We start from the raw sequence: 26,574 nt of genomic DNA on the forward strand, positions 1-26,574 counted from the left end.
TAAAACTATTCTGCTTACTCATGTATACATAAATTAAAAAGTAAGACACCATTTCAAAAAAACTTAAGAGTTTGAGAAGTAACTTTTAAATTGCACTTTGCCGTACATGTCATTAATGCACATTGTAGAGAAGATAGAATGTCTCTTAAAATAATCAAGATTATCTCAACTATTAATGTTAGCAAAATTATAATAGAATTAAACTAATGAGGGAATTCATATTTGAAATAAATATTAATTTAAGATTCAAATTTAAAAGATCAATATCAATGGCAGACCAAACATCACAATTTTCAGATAGAAGCATAATACAGTGGATATAAAAAGTCTATACACCCTTATTGAAATTGCAGGTTTTCATGTTGTAAAGCCAGAAATCATTCTTGCATAAGTGTTCACCCCCATTTTCTGCACTTATTGATAATAGTCTTCACAGTGCTCCAGGGTACGTCTAATGCATTTGATATTCATTTATACCCCTCTCCTGATCGGTACCTTTCAACGATAAGATCCTGTAGATGTTTTGTCAGCTCCTTATGGAACCACGGCTATCCCAGTAGGATGCAACCACGAAAGTTTCCTGAAAATCTTACAGGAACAGCTGATTTTTATTTGGGGTTAATCAGAATCACTTTCATTGATGGCAGGTGTATGCTACTTACCTTTGGACATGATTTTGAATGTGATTGGTTAACTCTGAACACAGCTACAGCCCCCATTATAAAAGGGAGTGCACACTTATGCAACCAGGGTGTTGTAGGTTTTTTAATTTCAATTATTTTTCCTATTAATTATCTATTTGTTTTTCTCTTGAATTTTGTTGGTTGCAAGGTCACATTAAAGATGGAAAAATGTCTGACATGATTTATCTTGATTTCTGGATTTACATCACAAAAACCTGCAATTTCAATAGGGGTGTGTAGACTTTTCATATCTACTGTATGTATTGGGTTATGCTTTAACATTGGCTTTAATTCTGTGCATGATTTGATATGATATCAGGCGACATTGTTTATCACATTATAAAGATGTAACAATGCACTTGGAAGAATCAGTAACATATTTTTTTTTTATTAATTTGCAAATGCAGAAGTATTTCAGAAGCTGAAAGTAAGTTGTTCCTTGCTCATGTTTTCTTTTCCATCATAAGCACTCAGTCATAATAACATCATTCATAATGAACATTATTTGTAATATAATGCTTTGTTTTATGAGTAGTAGAAGCAATAGTCTGGTTGATTAAAGCTGTTTTGCCTCATTTAATAGTCACATCTTTAATTGGAATACTAATATACATTGCCACCCAGATTTATTCATATTGCATATGAAATAGGACCAAAAACATTCTATAACAGAATGAGATATGGTTTGGATACTGTGTGTTGATTCAAAAATTATACTGTAACAGCAGTAGCATTAAAACAAAACAAACTATAATAGCTTTCACGAAGCATTAATCAGGACCCTATGTAGGTGGCAGAATCCGTAAGGGAGTGAAACAAACATGGGGGAGAGAAGACTAGGAACAGGGCTGGTAGATGAACAGGGGGGCATATCGACTGTGCACTGGTGCTCGAGGGGGGGCGTTGTCCAGGTGAAAGTCCAAAGGGAGTTCATAGGGAAATCCAGGGTGAGCAAAAGTCCACAACTGGGTAATCCATCCTCAACAGACACGACAAAAGTTAAAAGCCGGAGTGCTCCAAGCCCCGGACCCAGATGGTCAGGACACCATTCTGAAGCCTATGCCGTTGGGCCACTCCTGGACCCGCTGGTAGGCGAGTTTCCGGGCGTCTATCTTCGAAAGCTGAGCCCAGAATGGTAGGAGCGTCTGGCATTTATAGGGAGGGGCAGGAACAGGAGACAGGTGCACAAAATCAACAGAAACAAGAAAGAGCTGAAGGGACTTATGATCGTTACAATAGCATTCTGCCAAAAAAATATCAGGGGTATGAATAATTTTGTAGGGCACTGTAAAGGTTTCTATCCTGCAGACTTTATCTGCTGCAAGGAGGTAATCACTGCAATGAAATTCTACCTACAGGGTACCTGCTTCTTTGCCATGCTATGTAAGGGTATGCGTATTGGACAGTGGGACACTAGTTCATGAAACCATAGAAATGCAGCTGACTTTCAGTTTATGCAATATAATATAATTACCTATCCCCCTTATCTCACATGAAAGAATTCCACCTCATGGTGAGCTATAAAATATCTGTAGCTGTGTTTCATTATCGAGTTGTGGGTAAAAAGCACGTCTAATATTACTAAAGTATTACTGAAAACAAAACTATACTAGGATTAAGTACTGCAGGAAAAGGACAGCTTAGGTTTTGTCTGCCAAAAGCTTCTCACCAGAGACTTCTATTGAAACTACATAGGTTCTTGTTGGATAGTGTTTGCTTGTATTTAGCTCTGATCGTTTATTATTTTAAGATTTCTGAAAGACAGTTTGGTTAGGATTTTTTAAAGAATGTATTCTCACTGGAGACTTAACAATTACTGTAGGCGTGCACTGTAACTAATTAAATAATGGCACAGGTTTCTCAACTTAATCCACAGAGGGAAAAGGGATTTTCCTTTTTTTCTGCTATGGAATGAAAAGCTTATTTTACTGCAGCAAAAATTAAACTTTTTATCCCTGGAATTCTCTTAAGAATCCCCACAGTTAAAATATTTATACAGTAATCTTACACCATATTGTATAATGAAGTTATCAGGATTTAAATGTGTTTTTTGCATGCTATCCTGGTCAAATTGGACTTCATTACTTCACTTCTTCTGTTTAGGTATGATAATATACTCTTTATTCTCATTGCACTGCATGATTTGGGCTTTTTCCATAAAACAGTATAAGAACATCTTACAAAGTTAGTGAAGCAAGGAGCTCGGTTGGAGTCCTTCTCTCACTCTCCACTTGCTCTCCTACCTAGATGGATCTGAACGTTGCTATCGCCTAAATTGGTCACACAGGGGTTTTAAGTGTTCGTGTCCAAACAATTATCAATTAGCAGTGTGCAGGAAGCAGCAGAGGGAGAACTTGAAATAAATTAATAATGAGTAATTTGAAAAGATGCAACCAAAGTACTTGACAGTACAAAACTATAATAAAGAGACTATTGAAATTAATTAACAAATTAAATGAAAACAACAAACAGTAGAACACAGCATTATTTTTATTTAATTGACTGAATTGCTAGAAGGAGATCTGGAGACTTTAAGAATGTTCATTCTGTGAAATTCCAAAGGCTACATGCCTGTCTTGTAAATTAATGGCATGTCAATTAGAAATCCACTGTTTAAGAGAAACAGGCCTTCTTGTAAATCAGAGGTCCCTAATGCTGGTCCTGGTGATCCATACACCTGTTGGTTTTTGTTCCACCCAACCCCTCAGTTACACAATTAAACCCTTCATTGATTTCATAGTAATATGATTAATGTGAATTGTTTATTCCCAGCTCTTAAACATGTAGGAGCTTTAACCATTGGATTTTGTAAGTGAAATAAAATCCCAAATTTCTGACTAGAAACATAATCCACTTATTCAATAGAAGCAACTTCTAAAATTCAAAATGTTCTGCAAATAAATATCTTCCTAATATTAAAAGAAATCTTAATTGTCTAACTCAAAAGGTTGTTCCAGAGCTGTTCAATACAACAAAAATGAATATTGACATAAAAAGGGGGTTCAAATAAAGTGGAGGCTTTTCTTCTTGAAGACTGGTCCAATATCCCACGAGAAACAGTTGAAAACTTGCATAATAGGATTCAAAGAAATGTTGGAGCTTTTCTGAAGGCAAAGCACAGTCCAACTCCTTATTAGTTAATCATATATTGATTAACTGGTGTTTCCATTATTTGTCCAACCCCTGTATTTACTTACTTTCTTTATAGTCCCAGATGGAAACTTTGCATTGAAGGCAGTTACAAGACATAAAACAGTATACAATGCATTTAACATAACATGAACTCGTTTACAAATAAGAAACATGAGAAAAATTCACAATTCACAATTTAGAATAAAAAATAAATTGCATTTGACCGGGTCTAAACTTCACATAAATTCAGTTAGCAAATATTCTACATCCTGTCTTATTGTCGTGTACAATGCAATGCTATATTGTAAGTTAATTTAGTGAATTTACAGAAGATAATACACTGAGCATCACTGCATCATTGTTTTTAGTGTAGATCTGTTATTTACAGAATGTATGCAAATGATACAGACTAATTCATTGTTAATTAAAGGTTAGCTTGTAAAAAATAGCACCAGACAAACAAATAAACAGTATGATTATATTTGTACTTTGCAGAATTTTACAATAGTATTTTAGTACTAATGAATTTTCTCATTAACAGAAGATATTTTGGTAGAATTCTAAATTGCCTGAAAATTAAGTTCTAGTGGTACATGTTGGATTGAACTTTTTGCTGAGTAGTTCTGAATTGGTTTTAGTTATTGTGTCCTGTTGTACATTGGGACCGATAAAGCTGATCTAAAATGTATATTAAATATTGTTACATTGTTACATTTCTCAAAAGCTTGAAACTGAAGACAAGAAAAAAGTAAATTAGGATCAGATGGAAATGGTAAATGTATTGCTAAGAAAAATCAGCACTGGTTATTTAATAAAAGATTTCTTTCATATAATACACAAAGTGTACTATCACCTGAACTGTTTATAACTTTGTCTTTCTGGATTTGCAGAAAGATTTTGGCAAGATTTTGGATCTTATCCCGTAGGAGTTTCTCTTTCTTAAATGTATACTTGGGGGAATTAGACGTGCATCATATAATATAATGGGTTTTGAACTAGATTTTAGCGCAGGTCACTGAATAGTCATTAGAGAAGTGTCTGGGCTGGTCTTTGCAATAAATGGTGTCCCACAGAATTCAGTACTAGGGCTTCGTTTTCATTTTCATGCTTATAGCCATGAAATACTGTAAATCAAGGTAGTGAAAAATAAATTAGTTTTTTCTCCAATTAGGATGATTCTGGATTACAGAATGATGTATCCATGATTCAGAACTGTGTAGCTACTTAGAAAATTAAATTTAACCATGTTAAATGTTAACTTTGTTACAATTTGAATTAAGTAAATTAACCATCGATCTTAACAAAAGTTTTATCTTATGCTACATATAACATAACTGAAGAACACTTTCAACCAAACACACACACACAAAATCATTTAAAAAATACCATATACAGTATAACCCAGTTTCACTGTGTCATGCTCACCCTGGCTGCTGATCTGCAGGGCGAGTTAGCTGTTGCAGCAGCTGGTTATGTCATCGTCAGCCTGTCTCTCTACATCTCCTGCTGCAGAAACTAATCACCTGGAGACTAGGAACATCTGGAGTCAGTTTATGACCATACCCATTCCAAGTGTTCTACAGTATAACTACTTGGACCTGACAGAACATTGAGTTTCAATACTAAGCCCCTCGATCTTTGTTGATCTCTAGATAAGGAGCCAGAGAACTCAATCTGCAGGGAGAGCATATCCGAGAGTTATAGTCAGGTATCAGTCTACATTCAAATCCAGGTGACACTAGAATGTTACAAGCTGTGGGGTAGCTGATAGGTCGAGGAGACAAGCCAAGATCAGACCAGAGAAAACACAATGTTGACAAACAAGGCCAAGGGGTGATCCAGGAGACGATGTAGACAGCAAGCAAGCAGAGGTCAGTGTATCAACAAAAAGTAACACAGAAACAGAAAAGAGAAACATAGCAATGAAGCTTGAGGAGCTCAGTGCTGAAAGTCAATGACAGGCTCTCTCAGGCTTGCATATTTATTCTGAAGAACACCTGGAACAGACACAGCTAGCTCTCCCAGCGGAACAGCAGGTGGGGCGAACATGACACACTGGTCAAAATATAGAACTGTTAGTGAGCTGTCTGTAATTGGTTACAATGAATCAGAACTGGAATATCTTTAAACACTACTTCTTTCTTTCCTTTAAGTTATATTTATATTTATTATATATTTATTTATTTATTTATTTATTTTATTTATTTATTTATTATTTATTTATTTATATTTATTATATATTATCCCAAACGGTGTTTTAAATATCTAAATATGAAATATAAGCCAAACTACCTGTAAGCCATAGACCATGTTCATAAAAGTACTTATGTGACAAATTTGTATGCAGGGAACTTATTCAGACCACTTAAGATGAATATTTAAATCACTTCAGAATTTTATTATGTTTCAATCATAGTGGGGAATATTAATTCTTGTGTTAATGTTAGCACCTCTAAGCAAGTGTTTTTTTTAACTTTGCGTAGATAGGCTTTACCTTTGCAAGTATGCAAGAAATGTCTCCTTCTCCATATGTAAAGTTGAATATACAGGTACAGATTTGAAGCTTGTTTTGATTTTATTTCTCTTCCGATGTGATCTTAACTGTCTGATTGCATCATTAAAATGTCTATTTTAAGTAGAACATTGAGTATTTTCTTTATTTCTTGTGCTGTAATGGTCAATTAGTCTAATTTGCCATGCTGATTTTGAACAAACTGACTAATGTTTTCAAATGTTTTAATCCTGACACATTTTATTGAGGCTACCATTTGCAGGGCAATTTTAATGCAAGCTACACATTTGAGGCTAAGGTTGAGGCTCATCAAACCTGGGTATTTTTGTACTTACACAGTTACTATATTAACAAAATAAGACTAATAATGGAATGATGCAAGTTACTAGGACTATAAATACGTAAACACTGATTTATTTGTTCATGTGAATTAAAAGTTTAGTAAAAAAACACAACACTATGAACATAATGCACAATTATATTTATGTTTTGTTCTGATAAATTTTTGGTTTCCTGTTGTTCTCAGTTTCCAAACAAAGAAATCAAGAGATCCCAGTGGACATGTCAGCTTCTGTGGTATCTTTAGAACATCAAATTCCTGTAGAATCATTAACATGAATGTTAAACTGGGCTTCTGCGTTCTTCACTAAGTTAAGCAAAGTACAATAATTTACAAATACAAAATTGAAGTACATCACTTAACCTTGTGGGGTACTAAGCATTTAGTTGATTTAGGTAAGAACTTTGAATATATGGTCCCTGGAACAAAACATGGAGTTGCACATACTGTATAAAACAATATATGTTCTGAGTAAAACAGTCAGATTGCTTCATTAGCACAACAATTGATTTTTATTATAGCTCCTTTGAAATATTTAAAATACTTCTTATCTATAAAGTTGAGAGGAACCTAGAACCATTAGACAAGCCATGATTCTTATTTTTTTAATACATAATGTTTTAATAATATCCACTCAGCAAAATTGTAACAGTTTGTAGTAGGGATCTGCAACAGCATGCAAGTAGGGGACTATAACATGATGAGAAGCAAAACGTTAAAACATCATGTGCGTGTATAGCCTAGAGTATATGTATCTGTAATAAAGAGTCATGTTCATAGTAGTAACAATTCACAAATATACTATCCAAATTCTATGATAAGGATGAAATGTCAACATACTGTACATAAATATCATTATATATTTATATGCTGGCAATCAAAATGTGTACTATATTATTATTTGAATAATACAATAATACAGTAATTCTCCGGAACATTTACATTTTGAGAGGCTGTAAGGAATATGTCCATACAGAATGTCTAGAGAGCACCCAGAATAGTGATATGAAGAATGTAAATAAAATTTACAGGGATTAAAATGTATAGGAAGCTACAGTATATTGTAAAATAACAAGCAAAGATGAAATGGTGTGTTGCATTATTTCTTCAAACTCCTATTCGCTTTATGTGTCATGTAGGTTAGTGAAGTGTGATGTACAGTATGACATTGGAGAAATCCAGCACAGTGCTTCTGTCAGAGAAAAAGATCAATATTTTGAGGAAATTTCTAAAGGTTAAAAACATGAAGTCTTACGAAACTGCTTCTTAACTTTATATTCTTTAGAATGAAAGATAGCTCTGAAAGCATATTGCAAGCTGCTTCCACTGGGAATTATCAAAGCTTTGCTGCACAGTAAGGGCATTATTCTTGATTTTTTATTATGCATTTTAAGATTCTACTCAACACTGTATTTTTGAGATATCGTTTATTATACATTCTGTAAGCTAAAGTAAAACAAGCCCACCCTGTAAAAATGGGGGTGAGGAGATATATTTACATTTGCAAATGAAATGATAGTGTCACTAAACAGATTTGTTCATTAAAAAAAGAAGAAATACAATGCACTTATAGAATATGTTGATACCTTAAATACACAAAATAAAAATCCTCTTGGAAAATTTAAATGTCACAATATGTGATTCTCCATCAGGTGTATGGAATTAACTTCGCCATTTGTGAATACCCATGAGGTGATTTTGACTTTTTACAGGGAGAGTTATTTTGTATAATTAGTCAAATCAATGGCGTGAATTGACTGAAACATAAACTAACTTTATCTATGGAATGTACAATTCCAATGTTATTCTGTTGCATATTATGTTGTTCAAACAAAATGAGTTAATCATTAGAGGTCTTAGCTGTTTTAATATTTTTGTTTATTGCTGTTGGCTGTTGCACTATCTTGATAAATGACAGCTACAGTGAACTGCACTGAGTACTGGAATTTCCTTTTGAAAATCAATACCATGGATATGCTTATCTGAAATACTGATGAAAATAGTGCATATCTCCAGGGAAGTCATCTGGTTAAAACAATGTGAAGTACAACAGTGGAATGGTTCATCTTTTTCCTGTTGAGAAGGTCACAGGTTTAAATCCCTATTGGACCTCATGCCCTTAATTGTGAACCCTGTAGGAAAGGCAGTTATCAGGTGTGATGCTGCCAAAGTGCACATACTGTATGTTGACATTCAGGAACAGCAAAACATGTCTCTGAAGGAGACCATCAATAATGAATAAGTATCGCTTTAGTCAGCTGTATAACATTTTTAACTTTCTTTTGTGGTTGTGCCTTTATCTTATATAATACTCTTAAAATACAGTTACTGTTGAGTTGTAGCCAGTGTTGTGTGATTCTTTGCTGCAACATAACAGTTACCCAAAGCTCTGTAAACCAGGATATCTAATGATTAGGTATTGTTTTTTCTTTTATTTTGGTGGATGATGAACATTTTAAGTGAATCACCAAAATGATAAAGATTTGCTGGTGTAATACAAACTGTAAGAATGGTAATGCATATATTCTTTTGTTTCTGAAAGAAGTACTGCCGTGATTCTTTGACAACCAAAAACATGAGGAAAGGACTAGTTTCAACCATTCTGTTGTGACCCAAAAATTAATTTAATTTATTATTTAAATTTTTTAATGTTTTTGTTTTATAGCATTTATATTACCACGCATGAAGAACGTATACTGCCTTTACTCATGAAAACTCCATTTACTTTCTGGCTGTCTTTCTTAACTTCATAGTTTTCACTTCAGAAGCTGTTTGCTGTGTATTAACCCCTTATTTTCTTTTAATTCTTAATGCAGTGCATAAGCCCAATCTCAGTAGATAACATGCTAAAGGTAAAAATGCTTGTGTTTTTCAGGTGAACATCTGCGCATCTGTCCCCAGGGTCACACATGCTGCACTTCTGAAATGGAAGACAAATTGAGCCAACAGAGTAAACTGGAATTTGAAAACCTAGTAGAAGAAACAAGTCATACATTGAGAACTACCTTTGTGTCCAGACATAAAAAGTTTGATGGTAAGTCATTTTTTGAGTGATTTGGTAAGAAACAAAATGCTGGTATTGTCTTCCTCCAAAACAAGTTTCATTTTCATTGAAGACTGCAGGGTTTTGTGAATGATTTTGAACTTAAATAATGGTGAAAGTTTCAGAAAAATTCATTATCACTGTGAGACGTTCTCAAGGCAGCATGTTGTATACAAGAGTGTATCTGTTTCCATATCTTATAAAACTGCTATAATGAAGACATGGTGTCATCTGCCAGACATGGTACATTTTTGCTTCAAGTAATCTTTTGTCATAATAACATGCCAAAACATCTTGCTTCACTTATATTCTTTTTTGTTTGATATGCTTAGTTCCTTTTGAAATACTATTTTTGTAAAAAGAGTAGACGGGAAGCATCTCATGATTTAGGGTTGTCTAAAACTCTTAGAAATTTGAAGTTCAAAGAAAAGTCTCATGTTTCCCTGGTTTATTAAGACACAGAGTCTGCCTCTGACTATTAACCAGTGCTGCCTGAACCTGTGAATTGGGCTGTGTTAGACTTTGAGAAGGAGTTAGATAACTTGAAGAACAGTTTGTTAGCTACAGTATATGGAAACAAAATAATCCAAAAATATTTTATAATAATAATTATGATTATGATTGAAATAATTCAAATAATTAAAATTCAGTAATTCAAAAATATTACTTACCAACAGGATGAGGTATTATTTTTAAGAACACTCAAGTTATAGTATTTTGGTCTCGATTGGGGTATTGGAATTAACACATTTAAACGTGTCAATGTGTGAAACAATTTGTCAAGCAATATCTAATGTTTAAGCTATTGTTCAAGGTACAAGTATGCACACTAGACTTGTTTTAGTATTGTATGTATCTGAGGTACAAGTAAAACAAACTGGTATAATACAGGAAATGTAGGGTTGTGTTATATATAATAATTACATGAGAATTACATGTGTTATAAATTTTATTGCACTGAATAATTGATTGTTCAATATAATATTGTGCTGTTACACATCTTAAAACCAGGCTGACTGGTTAAACTGAGGTATTTTCCACGTAATTCAGAAGGAAAAGGCCTCAAGTATGTTATGATAGGTTAGGTTATGCCTTAGTGTAGTAGGTCAAAATTGATATAGTAATAAAATATACATGAAGACAAGAGTGTTTTCTTCAGAATGTTCTCTGTAGGAATCAGGATTTAATATTTCTTCTTTCATTTTGATATCACTCTTTATAAAGAGCTAAAGAAAAAAAACATCTTAAAGCAAGCATGAAGAATGGGGAACTTCTTTTACTCAGTTGCTCATTGTAATCCATGAAAAATAAACTGTAGAGCAGTTAAAAAAAGATCAGCCAAACTGTTTTTCAAATTGCAAACAATGTGTTGAGTTTATTAATCCATTGCTTTAAAATGGTGAAATGTAATCACCAGTTCATTTATACTATTAGAAGGCGGATTATATTCTTCAGACCACAACTCAGCTTTCTCTGCAACAGAGTAATAAATCCAGCTTTGCTAAAATCAGCTCAAAGATAATGTGAATGTATGTCATCTGAAAGAGGAGAAGAGATTTGTACTGTATTTTGTACTTTAAATCAGTTTTCGTATATGAAAGAGTTACAGTGCCTGATCACTTCTGTGGATATATATTGCTATAATGTTAAAAGTAAATTTAAGTTTTCTTTGTGGTGAAATTAATCAGTGCCTCAGCCAAAGGGCTCATCTGGCTGAGCTTGTCTTGGTTTCTCTAATTTTGAGCAGATGGAGACCTCGGGGGTGTCTAGTCCATCAGAAGTTTACGCCCAGTTACCCATTTATGCAACTGGTTAGACTAGGACATTTAGGGTAAACTGCTTTGCTTAAGGGTACAACAACAGTGACTGCAAGAGGGACCCAAAGCTTTGGAGCCACCTGAAGACGGCTCCACAGCCGAAACGTTGTTTCTTTTCTTCTCTTTGCAGCATGGAATAAACCTTTTCTTGTTCCTGTGCAGCCTACAGTACACATGCTGACACAGCTACCTACTTGAACATCTACTGTGGCCTTCAATTCAGATATTAACAGTTGGTTTGATAGCATATTTTAATTAAAGCAATTTGATGACACTTGAAATTGACAATTTCTAGGGAGTATAAATTACTTGAAAGATTTACAAACAACAGAAGTAGGTTATTATTGATTTCACACTCATTTAACAAAACATTCTTGTCTAATGCAAAGCTCAGAAGTAATTTTATTCCTTTATACTAGCTATTCAATTTCAGGCTTTTAAAAAGTGCAACATTTAAACACTGGCACATTAAAGTATGCAATATAGTATTTGTGGGTTCCAGATTAATACATCATGTGGTGAGGAATGTTTTTGACATTAATCCAAACATATTCTCTTTCATACATGTCTGTGGCTTACAGTATATGCAATTTAAAGCAAGCTTTAGTGCTGAAATTGTCACATTCTAAAATTCATTCAGTACAAAAAATATGAGATAATGGATTTGTAAGTGTAATTAAACAAATCACTGTTTTAAAAATGCTACATATTTTAATTAGAAGGTTCTCAGGAAAGGTTAGGTGTGCACAGGAAAAAAAGATTTGATGTTCACAAAGATAACTACAAAATCAACAATCATGCTTTTGAAGCATATGCTGCTTATTCTCCAATTACTCCAATTCGTCTGATCATCTGTCACGACAAATGTTGATGGTTAGATTATGAAATTGAGGGCAGTCTCAAAGAGAATAATAATCCTTTTTGTTTAGATTTGAGGCTTACAAAAATTCCTGTGACGTTTCTATTGATTTGACATTTTTATGACCTGCATTAGGTCTTGTTGACTTCTGTTAACAGGATGAAATCATAAATTCTTCTGTTCTTATTAAATACAGTTTGATTTTTCTACATTCTTGCCAACATCCTTCTCAGAATATATGATATCTGCCTATCTCCTCATTTTAGTTTAATTTTCGTCTGATTACTTCTATTAAACAGAACAGTACCCTATAAAGTACTTCCACAATGCTTGTTCAGTCCTTTTTAAATGTAATGACAATTGCTTTCCTTCTTCATTATGATTATAATAATGCAAATACATTACACTCTAAATAAGAGTAATGCTTGTATTTATATAAGTATGCTTCTTCCTTATTAAATTTCATTTGGGGCAGAGGGAAGACTTGAGAAATCCTAGAAAACAAGGTGAAGGAAATGTGGAAGTAATTAATTAGCATTTTTCCACATCAGATTTGCAGGTGTTGAATGGCATTTACAGCTGGATTTACATGCGTCTTAGATAGTTATTGCATTTGCACATGGAACTAGTGTGAATATAGAGCTATGTATTAAGGATTATCACACTACCCTTAGAGGGTAAGACTCTGATCTAAACTGTCAATACAGTGCTTGGCATTATTGCTGCTTCTCAAAAGTCATAAATGGCTTTCAGCATGACACATCAGTGCTTTTATAGGTAGCTAATACTGTATACCATAATTTTAAATAATAGACTGTACATCAAAAGGAATATGTCTGATGTGTTATATGTTTTTAACTACATATTAGTCTGTCAGTTTGTATACCTTGAAAAAAGTTAATAGTACACTAGATAGTGAAACATATAGAGGCCACAGTCAGCTTATTTCAGCCAAGTTAAAATTAATCTTTCTTTGGTTTCAGCGTAAATAAATTAGATAAGCTACAAGCCCCACAATGTTTTACTAACAAAAAATGATATTAAAAGAAATGTGCTGTGAACTATTTTGAAAGTCCTTTTTATCTCTCCAGGTGGTAGTAATAATTGTTACAAGTTTAAATAAAAGCATTATTAATCTTTGCATTGCAAGGGATGAGGTGTTTTTTTTTTCCTTTTTGGCAATATCTTTCATGCCATTAACCATATATAATTAATTCTTTACAGTATTTGGGACAAAAGACAATGAATGTGCAAAGAAAAGAAGCAGATGGACACATTGCCCTTTACGTTTGAAAATACAAACTTCCAGAATAATATGACGGTGTGTAATAAAGGTTGATGGTAGCATAAATGTAATATAGCAATAACAGATTTAGTCAGGAGGGATTATAAAACAGAATTAGCAATTCTATAATTCTGTCAAAATAAGGTTTTGAGGAAATCACAGACTGATTTGTAAAGAAAGTGCTTGAACTTTGAAGGTCACTTACTGCACATTTGTTACCTGAAACAATAATCAGGTTGAATGGATTTTTCTCTTGTGTTCAGGTCAGTTGAACCACCACTATAAACTCAACATCATTAGAATTACATGCTGAAAAGAGAAGAAGGCTCCACAGTTGAAACATTGTTTCTTTTCTTCTCTTTCCACCATGGAATAAACCTTTACTTGTTCCTTTGCAGCCTACCAATGCTGACACAGCTATAGTACTTTCCTGAACTTTAATATTGTAAAGCATTCAAATCTGTAAAAGATAAATAGAATGTACTAAACAGGATTATGAAAGTATATCTTGTATCACTTGTAAGTAAATCACTTGTAAGTAAACATTTTGTTATTACTGTTGGTTTTAATAACTTTATTTGCAAAGCTAATCTAGGGTGTCCTGCATGTTCAGCCAGATTTAAGTATCTAATCCTCCAGTTTAAATACTTTGATTTAAAAATACACTATTTTTGAATTGTTTATTTACTGTTCACAATTATCTGCAGAAGAGTGTATAGTGTACATACATACTGTATAGAATATCCAGTTCATATAATAATAGCATATTTACAGTGATATGGCAGTGAGATTTGTCATTTTAAATACTTCGTCATTATTTAAGATTGCCATTTGAAATAAAAGAATAAATATAACAACTGCTATAAAAGTAACTGCACTGCAATTACACATATGAAGCAGGCATTGGTTGGTTGGGTATAAGGATCCACAAAATAATTGTTAAAACATTTAAATTAGAATGGAAGAGGAGAGAACACAATAAAATATACATAGGGAGTGCAATCAAAAGAGAGGCCAGAAAGAGAAACGGGGAAAATAAACAAAGATCAGGAAATTTAGTGCTTTATGTCTAGGAACAAAATGAATGAGATGGTTACAACATTAGCTGCGAGTTATGATATAATTGGACTCACAGAAACATGGCTGATTGAGAAAGATGGTGATGAAAACATCCTAACTGGATACATACTGTAGTGTTCCAAAGAGAAAGGTAATACAGAAGAAGGGGAGGTGTAGCACTACACATCAAAAAGAGCATTCACAATTAGGAACCTAGATTAGAGGAATCAAGAATTACAGAATCTTTATGGGTCAGACTTAAAGAAACATGATAAGATTATGTTTAATTAAAAAATCATAATGTTAGGGTGTAAAGGTTGTAAATCACCAAATGCAGATATTTTACGTCAACACTGCATTATTAAATTTAGATTTTGTGTGAATGGGAGACTTCAACTGTCCTCATAAATAAGAAATAACTGAGAATGTCAGCAGTGAAAATTAAAATTACAAGAGGGAATGTCTGTATTGAATCTATTTTTTAAAGAAAACAGAGAAATAAAAACAGGTGAGCAAACCATGAGGGAAATGTGATCATAATACACTATGATTTGAAGCAAACTTTGAAAAGGTCCTGGACAAGTTTAAATCAAAAGATGACAATTTCAGTAAAACAGCTTGAAGGCATGAGACAGATCTTAAGAGTTATAGAATGATACAGGAATCATTCTATGAAATGGATGGCAACAATTTTCAGAGATTCTACTGTACATGAAACACAGAGCCAGAAAGGCATATAGCAATGGAGGCTAAAATAATTGTTAAAGGTTCTTTCAATAATACTATAACAAAAAACAGTAAAGGATGAAGTGGAATGTATCTGGCATACCAATAGAATACCTCTACACAATGACAGATCATAATATCTTGCAAAATGGCAATGTAGGGTCACGGGGTAGTTGGGCCTATCTCAGTAAGTAATGGGCGCAAAGCTGGATACGCCCTGAATGGGATGCCATGCCTTCACATGGCATATTACATAGTAATTATATATGTTTATTTCATGGTTACCTTCTAATTCATTTACAGTTCTATGAGCTTACTATAAACATGTATTATAGGTTTACAGTTTAAAGGTGTTGCACATTTCTTTCTTGTCTAGGTGTGAGAGGGTAGTATGTAAAGCAGTGAAGATGGTGCCCGGTATGCAAATTGCAGTGCGTCCAAGGTGTCAGACAGTAAGGAGGTGATGTGTGCTTTGATCAGACGCTCGAAGCATTTCATGATGATGGATGCGAGTGCAACGGGGCAGTAGTCATTTAGGCAGTTAACTCCGGTTTTCTTGGGGATCGGGATGATGGTGGTTTTCTTGAAGCAAGAGGGGACTGTGCATCGAGTGATGGAGAGATTAAATATGTCCGTGAAGATGTCCGATAGTTGATCTGCGCAGGCCTTCAGGACACGACCAGGGATAGGGTCGGGGCCAGGAGCCTTGCGTGGATTAGTCTTTTTAACGACTTTGTATACATATGCTCTGGAGACAGACACTGGGTGTTCCGCCTGGTTTACTGGTATTTCCTTAGCTGGTTCCGTGTTATGGACTTCGAACCATGTGTAAAAATGAGTTTAGTTCATCGGGGGGGCGGTGTTTGTCGTGTTGCTGGGTTTCGCTTTGTAATCTGTGATGGTGAAGATTCTGTTCCACATATTATGAGTGTCCCAGTCGTCGTGATAGTATGATTCCAGTTTTACCCTGTAGTTATATTTGGCTTTTTGATGGCTTTACTGAAATCGGATCTGGATTTTCTGTACGTGTCCTTATCTCCAGAGTTGAAGGCAAACATTCTAGCTCTGAGTTTAGCTTGTACTTTGCCATTTACCCACAGGTTTTGATTTGGGTATGTGCGAACAGTAATCATGGGGACAATATCTTCTATGCATTTGCTGATATACTGTAGCTAGTAGTATAGTCCGCATACAGATTAATGTAAAAAATCCAACAGTCAGTGGTGGCAAAGCAGTGACTTAGAATAGAGTCTGATTCCTCTGACCAGCACTGGGTGCTCCTTGTCGCAGGCTTCTCCTGCTTGAGTTTCTGCCTATAGGCAGGGAGTAGCAGGATGTGAGGTGTGATCGGGGGAGGGCTGTGTAGCCATCCCGGAATGCAGTGTAAACATTGTTCAATGTGTTTGTTCCGCGCATTGGACAATTTATATGCAGATGCAGGTTTGGCATGATTTTCTTCAGATTTGTGCCATTGAAGTCCCCCACTGTGATGAATGCGCCCCTGGGGTATGAGTTTTCATGTCTGCTTAGGTGTTCGTGTAGTTCCTCCAGAGCTTTTGTGGTGTTTACCTGCGGCGGAATATACACCGATGTGAGTACCACCAATGTAAATTCCCTTGGTAGATAGAACGGGCGACATTTTATTGTCAGGTGTTCAAGGTGTGGAGAGCATGATGATGAAATAGTCTCCACAGCTGTACACCAGGATTTATTAACCATGATGCACACCCCTCCACTCCTGATCTTCCCCGAGTCCATTGTCTTGTCCTGACAGTGGACAGAAAAACCAGGTTAAGCCAGTCAAGCCAGGTTTCGGTAAACACTAGCACATTGCATTTTTTAATGTCCCTTTGAAAAGCAATCCATGCTCTCAGCTCGTTCAGCTTGTTGTCAAGTGATTGAAAATTAGCAAGAAGTACTGTATGCTTGGAAGTGGAGGGTGATTGCTGCGTTGTCTCAGTCTAACCAAGACACCTGCCTGCTTACCTCTCTTCCTGCTCCATTGTTGCTTTCCTCCAGGAACAGGTACAAGTAAGACTCCATGGTCCAAGTAGTCCACATACAGTAATCCATCTTTATTTTTGGTAGAAGCCTGCTTGTGCTGATAGTTGATCCTATGCCTATTAGCATTTGTCGAGCATACTGTAGCGGATCGCTGAACAAGCAGTATGTAAAGTTAGCAATATGGAAAACAACATAAAGTAGAGAAATAGACAGAAACTAATGGAAGCTCATGGGATGGCAGCCTTCCTCGTTGTCACCATCTTCCCTTCTCCTCCATGGACTGAGGTAAAAGAGGCCTGTGTAAATAGGCTCCTCTCATTCATCTGTGTATCATGAGTTTCCCTGACAAAGGAAGAGATCATATTGTTGTATGACATCACAGACTTTCCTATTATGCCTATTGGTGTAACTGCATCAATAAATTATTTTGTTTATTCTTTTGGTGTCACAAAAAATGTCTCCATGTCTTTAGGGTGAATACAATTGGGAAATTATTGTAGACATTAAGCCTTGTATTATCTGTATTTAAGGCATAAAACACATGAAAAAAGTTAAATGGATTAGAATAAACTTGACACATCACTGGGAACTAATATTTTCCCCTCCAATTAATACTGAATGATTTATCTTACTTTGTAAACAGCTTTCTTTTACAGTATATGTAAAGGTCCAGCCCAACAGAATGGGAAGCTTGCAATATGTTACATACTAATGCAGGTCTGATGTCAGCATTAGATTTAATGCTGCAAGAGGTGTCACATCTCTTCTTTAGCACAGAAAGAAATACTGTCATGGTAATGGCTGGGCAAGAGTGTTATTCTTTTGGTTGTTGTTCTGGTTAGTTGGAGCAGACAAAGAACATATAGATTACTATATGTGAATAGAAGGATGTCTTTTAATTCTAATTTGAAGATGGTTATAAATCAGAATATATGTAAAATGGAATTACAGACATATGCTTGAGAATACACTGTAATGCTGGAGGGATCAGTGACTGGTTCATATGCATTTAACCTTGGATAACTTAATTTTAAAATAAAATAAAAAAACAATGACAGGCTGTCTTGATCTATAATTATCTCACACTCAGAAATTTATGGTTTGCGAGACTTTATCAGTTTTTATAATACATTAGGTGATCTACAGTGTATATCTTATAGAGTAATAAAACTGTATGCATTCAGGAAACCGCTTCTCTACATTAAATCCTAATCATTCCCATGTTACGTTACATTAAAATTGTGCTTTCAGTTTTTCCACATACTGTACGTATGATGAGTGAAACATTTAAACTTCTAGATGCTTTTAAAGCTTAAATTATTCTGACAGTATGCAATCACTGTGGGCTTTTTGAGTCTCAAAATTGTATTTTGCTCTAACATTTGATTAGTTTAAATTTAAAACCAATTTAAAAAATAAAAAAATTAGTAAACACATTAGATTTTTATTTTTAGTTTTTTTAAATTAAATGATTAATTAAAAAACAATGTTATATTATTTTAATGGCTCAGAACATTGAGAATTTTCTTCTGTTCTCTGGAGTCACATTTCCTTAATTTTATGCACACTAACAAGAGATGGTTCTTTTGACTGTATTTTATGACAAATATTGGAATATAATCCATTTCGGGGCAAAAAATCATATGGGGCAATAATAATGCTAAGGATCTGTGCCTTTGGCTGGAAAGTTGCCGGTACAAATCCCGCGGCCGGCAGAGGAATCCTACTCTGTTGGACCCCTGAGCAAGGCCCTTAACCCCAGCTGCTCCAGGGGTGCTGTATAAATCGCTGACCCTGCACTCTAACCCCAAGGTTCTCTTCTTGTCTGTGTGTCTCATGGAGAGCAAGCTGGGGTATGCGAAAAGACAAATTTCTAATACAAGAAATTGTATATGGCCAATAAAATGATCATATCTTATCTTAATGTTGGTGCGCACTATGATCTCTGTCTCCAGAATAATTTATGTTTTTAAAATTCCACCTCACTGAGTGGAACCATGATGTTTGTGTTATTTGTTCCTTGAGGGTAAATATTATAAAGACTAATAAATGAAAAGGATATTGTGTAAAGGGTAAAGTGGAAATGTCACTTTAAGAACTTTCAGCAGTGGCCTTTTGTTTGCTGCAGACTTTAGTTCCGTAACCATGGGTGAGCCCTGTCCTACAGTGTGCTTTTACAGTTAAAGCAATCTATAGAAAAAGAGATATGTAATTATAGTTTATTATTTCATTTGACTGAAAAAAGAAAGGGAACAAATTCATAACACAATTTCTGTATTATTATTTGTATTCTGTAAACTGTATTAAAACTTAATAATCTCAAAATTCAACACAAGAAATGTTTTGTGTTATTTCACTACCAAAGTTTCGCATGAAAATAGCTATTCCATTATAGCAGTCACAACTGCATATACTCTAGGAATTCTGTCAACAAACTGAGCAGTATAGTGCAGTATATCTGTCACTGTTTTTTTTCCCATTTGGTCCTTATCTCTTCACAGTATAGCTTACGATACAGTATATTGACTGGGATTTACATTTCCTCTCACCTCTCAGACTTGAGACCCATGGTGGTTTTGGCAATAGCATTACCACCCTGTAGTCTGATATTGTCAGATCTCAGAAGCTACATAAGCTGGGTTCTTCCCTTGTCGTTTTATGATGGTCACTTAACAAGCTCATATTAATGCAAGCAATGTGATACAGTATGTTGAAGTTCTGACTAGATTTGTATGAATTTCAGACTTTACCTTAGGGCTGAAGTTCTGGATTAGTATGTGGTACTAGTGTACATCATTTCCTGTGGCACATTTTACAGTGACTCAATCCCTTTCGAAACTAAAAAAGTTCTAAGGACTTGAAATCCGCCTGTTTTGAGAAGTTAAGCAAGTGATTTTTTCAAATACTCTCTTTACTTCTCATTAGGCCAATTAAATGACTACACTGATCAAAATTCATATGGCTAATTCCAAGCCTTAACAAGTTGATGTTTTAAGGTTCACCTACAGATGCAGCCATTCAAAGTGAGCGGTACAGACACGTACCGCAGGTATGATGACACGGGGTGCGTGATTGGTTGACCGACAGGGGCACTCGTGGTCCGTTGGTCTGTCGTAGAAAGACTTACTGTAAACGTCTTTACTGTGCCCGTTGTAGATATTGAATTTTACCACTGAAGGGAAATCTTAGTAGCTGAGCATAAAAAGAATAGGAGCATACTGTAACGCGTGTGAAGGCCATAAACGATATTAATTTTGGAACGTAAACATACAGTATATAGCTGGTCTTGGTACTTTAAAGAAAAAAATACACACCAGTATTCCATTTCTCCCTAAACATTGTAAGCTTTGAAGTCTTTAACTAACGTGATACCGGAGTCAACAAGCATACTTTTAGAATTTGATTAAAAGGGAATATAATATGGAATCGCGTATCTCAAGAAATTAATAACGGTATGATTATATCCGTGTACTGCGGCAGGGCTGTGTAGGGCTGTTTTGCCTGCCTGATCATGCGAGCTGTCTTGTAGCCTACTGGTCTAGGTGCGTGACTACCAACTGGCAGGTTGTGTGTTCGAATCCAGCTGGTGCTGGACTTTTATTTTAACAAACATTTCTTCGAAAAAATAGGTAAGCGATATTATGGACAATCAATTGACTTTTATATTTCAAAATATCGCAACATGATCGATATTTGCGATATTTTGAACATATCTTCCCTTCTGACAGCGGTTCCTGCTTCTATTGTGTGTGTGTGTGCAACAGTAAATTTTTATAGAGAAATGGAGGCTGGACAGTATGCGTTACAATATAAACATTTATATTGATTTAAATCGTGTTCTGATTTAAATCGCAAACGCGTGTTTAATTATGTGTTTTTTAATCATAATCAGGCTAATGCATTTCTACATTTTCTGTATGAACCAGCTTAGAGGTTCATACAGAAAGACAGCTTGTGTTTAAATTGAGTGTAAGGTAATTTATGCTTCTAAAGTCATGGTCAGTATTATTGTACTGTGCTGTACTGTGTCACATTATTTTATAGCGTTTTTATTGCGTTATTAAATCCGGTGGCGCTGTGTTAGTTTCCTGACTCACATTATTTAAACTGCGACACTGATCATTCATCTCTAAATAAACTTTATTTTATATAGCGTTTTAAGCGAATAGGTATTTAGATTGCTCATAAACCTAATCACTTTTTCTACATAAACACAGCGTGATTGCTCTCTGAAAATGCTTTTCCTTTATTTTTAAAGTAGGCTCAGATTTCAACTATAGATCGTATTATTATAAACTTTCTTGGAAAAATGTATTTTATGTAAACCATGTTTGCTATTAATTCATTTAGGGCTAAAATACGTTCATTGTCTTCCAATCGAGTCGAGTTGACATTGGAAGCCTGCCACACCCGGACTGTTAAACCAACGCATTAGCACGTCAAAGCCCATTGAGCCAGTATTGGCTTTAGTATTTAGTATTTAGTATATTGTAACGCTTACGGCAGACAGGCACTGTGTAGGAGCTGACGCACCAGAGCAGCGCATCGAGGGAGCGTCTGCATTTATAACTTAGTTTTTAAAATTAGTCAAGCAATACGAAGCATCTCCTTTTACTTAGTGCCTGAGCATACTGCAACGCGTGTGAAGCCCATAAACGATATTAATTTTGGAACTTAAACATACAGTATATGGCTGGTCTCGGTACTTTAAAGAAAACATACACACCAGTATTCCATTTCTCCCTAAACATTTTAAGCATCGAAGTCTTTAACTAACGCGATACCGGAGTCAACAAGCATACTTTTAGAATTTGATTAAAAGGGAATATAATATGGAATCACGTATCTCAAGAATTTAAGGACCAGACAATCGCAAACTCGTTTTCAATAAAATTATTTTATTCATTCAGCAGTTTGTGAGAGGGACATCCAGCAGGGAGAGACACACACACCGGTTTTCATTGACAAAATTGTTTTTTTTCAATTCCTCTTGTCTAACAGGATGTTTTGTTTGTGGACAGACAGTTAGACAAGAGGAAAAGACCGCCTCCTCCTACGAAGCATTTCGTTGATCCGATCATGAATTCTTTTCCAGTCGTACGCAGCAAGGGTTGAGAATCTCCGATTCACCATCGTACTAATGGTTTCCCGGAGATTGCAAGGCAAGGCACTTTTGCCTCTGGACCCATCGAAATTTACAGACGTGGTCCACCCCCAGTAAATTTCAAAAGTCACAAGATTTCGAAACACGAGGGCAGCGTAGCGGTCGGCTCTTGCTTTCCCGTCTATGCCGATGCACTGCAAGTACAACCCCCCCTCCATCTCCTGGGTGATGGGTAGCAGTTGGACATCTGGGAGAATTATTCGTCCCACTGGCATCTGTGAATTCCGCTGTGCTTCCTGGGGGGAGATAGCCGGCGGGGACAGCATCAACAGATTCCTGCGCGGTGGTGAACTGAGAGGCCGGGATGGAGTGTCCTGAGGCGGTGTGTGCTCTGCGGGGGGCAGAGCTTCCGCCAGGCATTGCAGCCTGCGCGGCGGGGAGAGGCACTTTTCGGGAGACAGCTGCTCAACTGTTTGACTGCTGGAACTCTAGCCTCCCAATCCTCCCCAGTAATGCATCGTAATGCTCCCGCTGCTGCCGAAATGTCTCCATACAGGTGCTGCTTCTACAGGTTGGCACCCTGGCCAGTGGCCGAGAGCAGAGACCCACGGCCTGTGGCAAAATAACATAATTCATGTAAGAAATAAAGTCACACAGTAGTATTCATCAGTCGCGGAACAGAAGTCAAAATAAACTTTTCTTTTTTTCCGTCTTACCGCTTTCTTTTTTACTGTCCTGGTGGTAGATCGTTTCGCCCGTGCGGTGTTTTCTTGAAGAACAGGCTACGAAGAAATAATTATAATTGAATTTTAAATTCAAAACGGCAATAATACCTTGTAATATGCACTGTAATCGCGTATTTCAGATGAAGTCTGCTGTATTTGCTTACCCTTCGCTCTTTGGAAGCTGGGGCGGCAGAAGCACCCCGTCTCTTCCCGTAAAACGCCTTGGTCTCCATACTGTACTATGGTCGCTGTAGTGCAGGTTCGCAGTTTTTTTTTTTGTGATGGGAGCTCACCCAATCCCTTGGTGTCTTTTATGCGTCACACATACTGTATTTCAGCGCCATATATTTCATGGATATTATGGAATATAATGGATGGATATCTTAGTTATCTTTCTAGTTCACAGGTTTGCATGCATAATTTAATTTTGAAAGCCACTGAGACATCAGGTACTACTGTTGTATTTATGAAAAAGAAACAAAACAAAAAACATACTAACAACTGTGCCATCCTACTCCTTAATTAATACATTTTATTATTCATAAACAGTTAACATTGTTAGCAAAATATTTTGAATTATATTTAACCCTATTTTTTCTTTAGTTTTGTATTTAACTTAAAATGAATTGGCTACATTACTCTGCTCTCCTCCCCACTGATAGCTGATGTGTGGTGAGCGTTCTGGCGCACTATGGCTGCCGTCGCATCATCCAGGTGGATGCTGCACATTGGTGGTGGTGGAGGGGAGTCCCCATTACCTGTAAAGCGCTTTGAGTGGAGTGTCCAGAAAAGCGCTATATAAGTGTAAGCAATTATTATTATTATTATTATTATTATTATTATTATTATTATTATTATTAAAATATGATAGTCAGACTTAATGTATATTTGAACAATGAAAATATATTTTTACAAGATTTTACATTAAGCACTTAAAATTAATATGGTTAATATTAGTAAACTGTAACATGCTGTAACAAGATCGGTTAAACTGCGAAGAAAATGCTTTCAGAGAAAATGTTTCAGGTGTGAAGAACATAGATCTCCAATGCAATTTCAACCAAACCTGTTCCCACACACCCCGCCCCCACTACCATTAGAATATACACAAACATTTTAGCGTTTCATTCTGAGCAGAAGACCCTCACACCTGAAGAGTGCTGGCTGTGACGAATTAAACCGGTTTTACAGGTTTCAATCACAGACCATGTGACATGGGACTCAGTAAACTACAGTAACACCGTATTTGATAACGCTATAAAAACGCTATAAAATAATGTGACTTGGCACAGAACAAGTTTACAGCACAGTACAAAAATAAATGCTGACCATGACTTTAGAAGCATAAATTGCCTTACACTCAATTTAAACACAAGCTGTCTTTAGCCCTCTAAGCTGGTTCATACAGAAATGTAGAGATCCAGGCTCAGAACACACAGCTTCATTAGCGAATACATATGCAGGACAACTAGAGAAGACGTTTTACAGAGGATGGATTTTTAGAAACATCCCATCAGACATCCCATCATATTCACAACGTGAAATCTAGAAAATAATATTACGTAACCAAAATCCGCAATATGGAAACAGAACCTGTGTAATTGTTGATAGATGATGTACTCGTAACATTTTTTCAAGACGAACTACAACATTTAAAAAATGACTTGTATGTACTTGATATCTCTAATCAATCCACGGGTCCCAGCACAAAACGAAAGTAAAACGCATACCGTTTCGCGCTTCTTATTAGTTGCTCAAAAGTAATTTGACCGTATGAAATGCATAATATAAACCTAGAAACATATACGTGAGCAGTACTTAAGCACTCTAGTATCGGTGTTAAGACATACCTCTCAAATACTGTAAATCAAGTTAAAAATATCTCAAGACCGATTCTGGTCGTAATGAAACCATGCAAGGGAGTTTTTATGTCCGTTGCAGTTCTTTTGCAACATGAATATAATTATATCGTTATTAATTTCTTGAGATACGCGATTCCATATTATATTCCCTTTTAATCAAATTCTAAAAGTATGCTTGTTGACTCCGGTATCACGTTAGTTAAAGACTTCGAAGCTTACAATGTTTAGGGAGAAATGGAATACCGGTGTGTATTTTTTTCTTTAAAGTACCGAGACCAGCCATATACTGTATGTTTATGTTAAGATTTCCCTTCAGTGGTAAAATTAGATATGAATATTCAATACTTAAACGGGCACAGTTAAGACATTAAATATACATATACATATTGTATACAGTACAGTTTGCATAGGGTAATATGTTTATGTTACGCGATTAAAAAATAAATAAATAAAACTGGAAGGTCCAGCACCACCATTATGTTTATATGGCTGTTTTTGTTGGTTGGTTGTTATTATGGTTATTAATAATACGATCTATAGTTGAAATCTGAGCCTAAATAAAAAGAAAAAGCAAGTGATTAGGTTTATGAGCAATCTAATTACTTATTCGTTTAAAACGCTATATAAAATAAAGTTTATTATTAATTTGCTGGACAGAGCGGTGAACATTATTATGCATAAGACAAAGATAACGATCCTGATCAGTTTAGAAATCTGTGTACGCTGTAAGGTTTTTACTTCTTAAACTTTTAAAATACACGTTTTGAATAGAAAGAAATCCTCTTCCTGGTACAGTATGTATAGCAAACCAGCACGTCTTTTTTCTCCAATCAGAGGGGTGTCAGATAGTGTCAGCCAATCACCATTCTGCGTTGGGTAGCAACGGGTGACTGTTCTCAGGCGGAAGATGTAAACAGCTTAATGTTCGTGTTAAATAATTTTTTTAAATTCAATTAAACGGGCACAGTTAAGACATTAAATATACATATACATACTGTATACAGTACAGTTTGCATAGGTAATATGTTTATGTTACGCGATTAAAAAATAAATAAATAAAAATGAAAAGTCCAGCACCAGCTGGATTCGAACACACAACCTGCCAGCCACGCACCTAGACCAGTAGGCTACAAGACAGCTCGCATGATCAGGCAGGCGAAACAGCCCTACACAGCCCTGTCGCAGTACACGGATATAATCATACCGTTATTAAATTCTTGAGATACGCGATTCCATATTATATTCCCTTTTAATCAAATTCTAAAAGTATGCTTGTTGACTCCGGTATCACGTTAGTTAAAGACTTCGAAGCTTACAATGTTTAGGGAGAAATGGAATACTGGTGTGTATTTTTCCTTGTGATATTTTAAGCTCTAGTTGAATGATAGGTGTCGCATTTTAAATCATTTTCGTAGCTAGAAAT

General features: G+C 35.5%; 1 protein-coding gene across 2 annotated transcripts in view; it reads left to right on the plus strand.

The window, feature by feature from the left end:
• gpc6a (glypican 6a) overlaps positions 1-26,574 on the plus strand; it is a 362,385-nt gene that overhangs the window by 53,733 nt on the left and 282,078 nt on the right. For both annotated transcript variants that reach the window (XM_088603566.1, XM_088603576.1), the window contains exon 2: positions 9,543-9,701. In XM_088603566.1, coding sequence (XP_088459692.1) covers positions 9,543-9,701 — 159 coding nt within the window. The remainder of the gene's footprint in view (positions 1-9,542; positions 9,702-26,574) is intronic.

This window comes from Lepisosteus platostomus, chromosome 2 (assembly GCF_059453375.1).
Source record: "Lepisosteus platostomus isolate fLepPlt1 chromosome 2, fLepPlt1.hap1, whole genome shotgun sequence".
NCBI classification, from domain to species: domain Eukaryota; kingdom Metazoa; phylum Chordata; class Actinopteri; order Semionotiformes; family Lepisosteidae; genus Lepisosteus; species Lepisosteus platostomus.